Below are 7,889 nucleotides of genomic sequence, written 5' to 3'. Positions count from 1 at the left end.
TTTTCCAAATTTTTCCAAGAAACACCAGGAATTGCCCTCCCACAAAGTTTTGTCATGATTAATGTTAATGGCGAGTCTTTAGACGATGGGTTCTTGAACTACCACGATATTTATAGAAAAATTTTTGATTTCGAATATCATAGTCATGGTCGAATTGCCGAGGATTTCAAAGAGAGTCATTAGGTCAAAAATTTCGAAAAATTGAAAAACTTTTTTCTAGGTTGAACAGAGCTGAACCACCTCAATATTATGGTCAATATTATAGCTCTATCAAGATGGCTTGGTTATTATTGTTTTTTGGCTGAAGCCCGGAAGGTTTAAAGAGAATGGCAGTCTTTTTAAACTTTCTGATGAGCCAGGAAAGTTTTTTAAAAAAGCTAGGAAAGAGCTTTGAAAAGATAGTATATGGCAGTCCCGCCATAATCATAGTTCCTGCTAATTCTAACCAGGGGCGGATCTAGTATTTTCTCGAAGGTGGGGAGGGGGGTTGGATTTTCAAAAAGTATTCGAAACTTTTGTCGACTTTTTTTGTAGTTACATCCAATATTCAGGTAATTTGCTAAACATTGTAAAGGCTAGGTCTAACAGCCACTGGTGATTCTAGTATCAAGTAAGCCAAGGACTTTTTCGATTGTATTCTACTACAAACATAACCCAAAAATTAAAGAAATTAAATTTAAAAAATAACAGTTTTTTTGTTTTTGAAAAATGCTAGTGTACAATTTCTATATTTAATAAATTACTAATTAGAGACCTCTTATGCGTTTTTCTGTACTTTTAGAATTGATTGTAAAATGTGTATAATTACATTTTTCCATGTATGAAAATTGTTTGATTATTCTTTTGGTCAACCCGGGTAGCCATGTTTCATGGGTAATGTAAGATTAGCCATTATCGTGGCTAAATTTTCCAAGTTTTTCCAGGAAACACCAGGAATTGCCCTCCCACAAAGTTTTCCCATGATAAAAGCTTTTGGCGAGTCGTTTAGGCGATGGGTTCTTGAACTACCACGACTTCTGCCGAGTGTTGAACATGGAGCTGTTTGAGTGTGACCAGGACCTGGAGATCATCCGAGATGCCCTTCGACAATTCGATCCGGATGGACTCGGATTCATCAATGAGCAAGACATGCGCATACTAATGCAACAGGTTTTGCGTAAAATACAATTCGATACAGCATATATAATAAACCCTTGATTTTAAATATTTTAGTCATGGTCGAATTGCAGAGGATTTCAAAGAGTGTCATTAGATCAAAAGTTTCAAAAATTTGAAAGTCTTTTATTTGGCTGAACAAAGTTAGGCTGAACAAAGCTGAACAAGCCCTTCCGAAGCAGCAAAAAGACTCAATTTTTTTCTAAGCATGTTCTTAGAACATTTTAGGATTTATCTGACAGATTTGGATGTCGTAAACTAATAACAAAAAGATATCGTAATTCCCCATTCTTCTTTTGCTACAATTCACGTCAATCATTCTGGACCAGTAATTTTGATATTTTTCATAAATGCTTAATTAACTCTAAGTTTTAGAGAAAGAGGAAAATTTCGAATTGTCTTCGTCAAAATTATGGCTCTATCATGATGGCTTGGATATTATTGTTTTTTGGCTGAGGTCTGGAAGAATTCAAGAGAATGGCGGTTTTTTAACTTTCTGTTGAGCCACGAAAATTTTGGAAAAAAAAGCTAGGAAAAAGCTTTAAAGAAAAAAAAATTAGTATATGGCAGTCCGACCATAATCATAGTTCCAGCTAATTCTAACCAGGGGCGGATCTAGGTTTTTCTCGAATGGGGGGAGGCGGATTTTCAAAAAGTATTCGAAAGTTTTGTCGACTTTTTTGTAGGTCCATCAAATTGATTTTCCGAGCTCTCCCAAAGCTTTAAAAAGAACCTGTTTTGATCAAGTTTTCTGCGCCTCAGGCGAAATGCTAAAAAACAGACCAAAAAGGCATTTTAGGCAATTTTTGGAAAATGTTGACCAAAAAATCGAGGTTTTTCGGCGCGCGCATCCCCCACAAATTTAGTATATATTTTGCGCCAAAGGCGCCTTTAGAAAATTTTTGGGATCCGTCCCCAAATATGGATATCTCAAAATAGTATAAAGGGGGAACCTTTGGATCGGCAGGGGGTCGAATCCCTGAGAAGAGGTGGCGTCCGCCCCCGTCCCCCGTCCCCCGTCCCCCCTATATCCTCCCTTGATTCTAGCCGAGCCAGAGTATATTAAAATGATACTAACCCTAATTTGTGATTTGAATGATTTTTTTTCAGGCGGGATCGATTGACCAGCTGAACTCAGAGGAGATGGAGGAGCTGATGGCTGAGTGTGAGATCAACGACGAAGGAAACATCAACTACGAAAGTAAAAATTGTAGAATTGGTGATTCTACTGTATTACATGCTTTAGTAGCCTGAGCGTAAGATTGATTCGTCATTAAGTTAAGTAGTTGAGCAAACAAAGGGTCGAGTTCAAAATAGTTCATTCTTCGAAAATATCGTATGCCAGAAAAGAAAAATTTGACAAAATCAGCGCACCCTCCCCCCACCATCAAATTGGAACTAAGGAAGCTAATGTTATGAAATTCAGAGGAGCGATACTAGAGATGATTTGACCCGAGCATACGAAAAACAGGACCACTAAGACCCTTGGGGGGCAAGTGATAACGGTCCCCGGAAGGGTAAATGTCCCTATCAGAACTCGGAAACTAGCGGCGGTTTTGGGCTCAGATTTTAGTATGTTCTAGGACTAGTTAAGGGAAGCTCAAGTTAGAATCCCAGACTCCTAGAAACCCCACTTCCGGTTTTATGCCCTAAGTAAACAAACCCACCCCTAACTTCCGGAAGTCGTTTCTCGGCCTCCAATCATCACAGGGAGCTGAATCTTGGAGATATGATAGGTAATGGCAAAGTACATCTTGTGTTCTAGTTTGAAAATTGTCCAACGAGTGGATCGGAAACTATTAGCACTTCGAAAAACACCCTTTTAGACCGGAAATAGGCAATTTACGCAAAATATTAGACGGTGACACAATGATTTTTTTGTGGCAAGGCACATAAGATACGAACCCCGAAAAATACCCCTTCCGGTGTTAAAGCCTTTTTTCCGGAAAAAGTGATTATGGCCCTTAGTAATGGTATAACTAGTGAAGTATTAATGGATATGAATGGAACTTGGTAGTTAGGACCCCCATGGGATTCTGAACCCAAATATGGAAGTTTGACCCATTTGACCCCTTTGTGACCTCAAGTTGACCTTTGGGCATTTTGACCTCAAAATTGCATGGAAAACCCTAAGATTAACAACGAAAAGTGGCATTTTTTCCAGCCTAACCCCTGGAGGAGATATGAACGGGTCACCTTGCTTGAAAATTGCGAGGAAAACTCAAATATTGGGAGGTAGAGCAGAAACTGATAGAGATATATCTTTAATATCGCAACCTTGGAGTAGTAGAGTTAATTTAAAGTGGACTTAGTAAATGATGGGGTCAGTTTAGCTTGGCGAGTGATCTGTTAATAGCAATTCAAATAGACTAAAGAAAAGTAGTCCCAGAGCAATCTGATAGTAATAGGACCGCAGCATGAGAATTCAGTCTCCTAAATAGGATGAACGGACGGGGAATTTTGTTAGCTTCCCGGAGGTGACTTTTTGGTTAACTTTGACCCCTAATAGACAAACTACCTGCCCCTGATAGCTCGAAGGTCGGGTTTGGAATAGAGTACAGATAGAAAATTTAGATGCTTGAAATGAATTAGTTACCCATGAAAAGGATCTTGGGAGTGTCACTGAGTAAAAAGAGCATGCTTTGGAGGTTGAGTTGAACTCGAGGGCTGAAGTCACTGAGGTGAGGAATTTTCTGATTAGAATCGTATGATATTTCTTTGCTTGGTCAAATTGTGACACCTATCGTATACCGGGCATCTAATAAGCGTGAAAAGATTGATAAAAGAAACCAAAAGTGGCAGAGGTGACGCGGGAGGAGGATATAGTCTTATAACATGTGTGGACGGGGGATTTAAGCGGATGTCAGGACTGAGCGGGAATGTCGTGACTTAACTAAAACTAAGTGTAAAGAAAGATTGGAGGGTACCGGAGAGCCTTTAAGAGTCAGAACAGTTGTTGGCTACTATTAAGAGTATTTGGTTCTCAGTCAGAGTAGAGAACAACTCGTGCTAGCGAGCGAGTTGCGCTGGAACCCGAGTTTAGTACCGGGTTCAAATAGTAGTGTGAGCGAGCTGATTGGAACCCGAGTTTAGTCCCGGGTTGAACTTTTTGTGCGAGCGAGTTGCGTTTCAAAAAGTTGGTTATATATATCCGGGTTGAATTAGTTTTGTGAGCGAGTTGCGCTACTGGAGTAGGTGAGTTTAGAATTGCGTCAATAATAACAAAGCGATTGAGCGGAACGAAACGTGGGCTTCCTTATAGAAGTTGCTAAATAGTAGTTAGCGCATTAAGGGCACTGTAAATTGTTTTTACTTCCTTTGCGTTTGAGATATTACTTATTGTGCCCACGATTTGCTGAACTAGCTAGAAGCGCAAGAGGAGAGCCGAAAAGAGCCTACAACAAGGGGGAAGTTGCGTAATCCTTTGATCGGCCGATTTAGTATGACCACCAACATAACCCTTTCAGGGTTGGGGATAATATCGTGTCTTAGTGCCCCCCGCTATTACACGGTCGAAAGGAGAGAAACTCTGCGGCCGTTGAGTTGAGTAAAAGCGTGCTTACAGGAGACGACTCCCCAAAAGAAATCTACAAAGATGATCAGATAAGAACAGCATACTTGCATATTGCAAAAAATAGACCCATATTTGGGGTAAAATTTCTGGCTCGAATTTAAAATGTCTTTTAAATTTTAAGTTTTGTTCGTTTTGTTCGGATTATTTAAATCCCCACGCAGGCAAAAACGGCTTTGGGTTGATTTTAATTCATTTTAAATCCAAATTGAATCATTCCAATTTGATTGACAAGGTATATTTTATCACTTTATCGATTTAATTGTCTAAAAAAACTATTTGATTCTACCTGGTTGAATTTCGGACTCATTGAAGTTCATCAGAATCTTACTAAATCCCATCTAAGACTTACAAAACCCATGAGCCGAACAATTTTATTGTATAAATATCCATTTCAAAAAGACTTAAATCGGTTTGTTTTTGCTGGCATGCAGAATCATGCCTGTGAAAAATTTTCTCGAATGTATAACCTTCGTACCAGATAATGAACAATCGTGACAAAAGTCAATAGAAATCAGCAAAAGTCATCTTTCATCTCTAATATTCAGATTTTGGGCAAAAACCTTTGTAGCAAATTAAGAAAACTCTTAATGTAAATCAGTTTTTGAGCTGAAAAACAGGCAATGAAGTCGTAAAAAACCATAAATGTAAATTAGTTTTTGGGAATCACGAATATCGTCAAAGTAGATCCAATTTTGAGCTCAAATATGCAAGGAAATCAAAGATGTATTTATTTAAAATCAAAGAAAATTTATTTAAATAGTTTCTCCAATTTTTGAGAAACCCTGCTTTGCGTATAGATGTGATAAATGAATATTTTTAAGCAATATCTTTTTCCAGCTCTGCTCTCTGTGATTAAATCTGGATCCAAGAAGCTTCCGGGAAGACAAGCAACTTTCGACCAGGACACGAGGATTTGAGCTTGGTCAACTTGTGTGATCACAGTGGCCACAGAAACAAACATGAATTGATCTAAATTTGACATTTTCAAGTAAAGCAGCCCCTGTGATAAACTGTTCGATATAAAACATTTTGTTTTGTGATAATTCTCATGCCCGAAGGACTGAATGCTTGAAAATTTTATCCTCACGCTTTTTTGATAAACTTGAATATGTATATATGATTGAAATTTAACGAAATTGTGGAATCTACGAAGCAATATTATTTATAGTTTCCTATATCTGAGGTTATAGATTTTTTGGATGAAAAGTGATTTTCAGCCACAGTGTTGATACAAATATTAAAATAAAACGAACTCAACTGGAAACTACAAATGCCTTTTGAGATATTGACATCCTTAATCCTAATGAGCAAAGATAATTTATCTCCGATATTTTTTTGAAAAAATTTTGGGCGCGGAAAAATCAAGCAAAAAAAAATTGGTCTAATTTGGATTGAGGCTAGCTGATTGGTCGTATTAATTTTGTACGAGTCAAATTTTCAAGCTTGACCTTTGATATTGCTTAAAATTTACAGTTTAGATAGTTTTTTTTCCCAAAAAAATATTTGATACGGATTAAGGGCAGTCAGAACATTCAGGGCTTTGTCCTGATATACGGAGTCTTGTTGTTCCCACTTTTGAAGAAAAGGCGGAATATTTATGCTTGGTGTGTTTTTTCAGTCAACTTTCGAATACTAACTAAGCATTTTTGACAGAATTTTACTGTTTTCCGTTTTGTGATTTTTTTTCGTAAAGTAATGGGGGTTTGAAAATTGCTAATTTGGCCAATTTGTGGTAACGCATGGTTTATTACGTTCTTACAACACGCGTAAGCGGGGGTTTCATGCGTTTCAAATTGACGAGATACAAGTCATTTTGCCGTATTATTAAGACTCAAGACGCTAAATGCATCCCTTTGTAGTTTACCTCTCAGTGTGGGGGGACAATTTGAAGAAAAAAATTCTTTCGTTTCAAATAATTTGTGAACTTTTCAAGCTAGTTACTTAAAAATGGCCTGAAAGGGCAGTCAGAACATTCAGTTCAGGGCTTCACTTTGATATATGAGCAGCAGTCTTGTTTGTTCAGCGATTGTCGTTATAGTTTTAGCTTAATTTATGCTTGTCTAAAACGAGCATTAAATTAGGTATTTTTGAGCGAAATTTTATGTTTGTTGGCTAAATAGGAAGGCACTGTATTCCAAACAGTTGGTTAACTTCTTTCTAGTATAAAAATATATCTGATAATCTTTTGTGTATATCACAATTGTTTCAACTCGTTATATCGAGAACCTGGCTAACTATTGCAGCTCGATGTCGTTTTTGTTTCTCCAGAAATTTTTCAAAACTGTTTCTTAAAAATTTTCACAACAGGTTTGAAACAATCTGAAACTTTTTGATTTATCAATTTTTTTTGTTTTTCTTGTTTTCGAAGAAAGTGAGAAGTATTAAGCCCGGGGTGGTTTTCTTATATACAGACCAATTTCAGAAAAATTGACTGCGTATGATCATAGATCTGGAAATCTTGGGATTGTCAAGCGCGCATGCTTACACTAGTATAAAGTGCGGCTTGATTGCTGGAATAACACTTTGATATTCAGTTTCATAATCGCTCCAAATAGAATTGAGGCAAGCTAATTGGTCTCGCTAATTCAACAAACGACTAAAAAATTTTACATGTTGATATTATCAGACTAAACTTCAAAAAACTATGATTTTGTCAATTTTTCATTCACTAAAAATTATTTGAGAACACTTGATGGGCAGTAGGATCATCCCGGACTTTGCCATGATACGAGCAGTCTTGTTGTGTAGTATAGGAGGTATAAAAATACCTTGCTCAGTAGTCTTTTTAACACAAAGTGAATCATGCTAAATGGTCGAAGTAACTCGTTTTTAAATGCGATTTTTGATCTTCTGAGTTGTGTCAAACTTTGTCGAAAGTTTGAACCTTGAACTATTTCAGAAACCATGAAAGACAGTCTACAAGGTCAGATTTCCGTACTGATTCGAGCATATCAGTTTTTTGTAGAACTTGTTTTGATGTGTATCAGATAGGCATCTGTGTAAAACAAAACGACTGCAAAGTTTCCTTTCGTTTCCAAAGAAAAAAGGTTTCATATCCAATTTTGTGCCAAACATGCGTCTCGAACAAAATATTTGATTATTCAGCATTCTACACACAGCCAAGATTCAGAAACTTATCAAATGACAACGCTTTAGCGTT

At 37.2% G+C, this 7,889-nt stretch overlaps 1 protein-coding gene across 1 annotated transcript; it reads left to right on the top strand.

Annotated features, from left to right (window-relative positions):
- Positions 1 to 988: 988 nt before the first annotated feature.
- Positions 989 to 5,855, top strand: LOC134856681 (calmodulin-beta-like; the record flags this gene model as incomplete). The annotated part of the gene is given in 3 exon segments (XM_063872952.1): positions 989 to 1,149; positions 2,266 to 2,356; positions 5,567 to 5,855. Coding segments are annotated over 3 exon segments (332 nt in total), but the record flags the coding sequence as incomplete, so codon positions are not given.
- Between the last annotated feature and the right edge of the window lie 2,034 nt (positions 5,856 to 7,889).

The sequence above is a fragment of the Symsagittifera roscoffensis genome, unplaced genomic scaffold (genome assembly GCF_963678635.1).
Source record: "Symsagittifera roscoffensis unplaced genomic scaffold, txSymRosc1.1 SCAFFOLD_1051, whole genome shotgun sequence".
NCBI classification, from domain to species: domain Eukaryota; kingdom Metazoa; phylum Xenacoelomorpha; order Acoela; family Convolutidae; genus Symsagittifera; species Symsagittifera roscoffensis.
The sequence above is the reverse complement of the archived record's forward strand: the minus strand, read 5'-3'. Positions and strand labels throughout refer to the sequence as shown.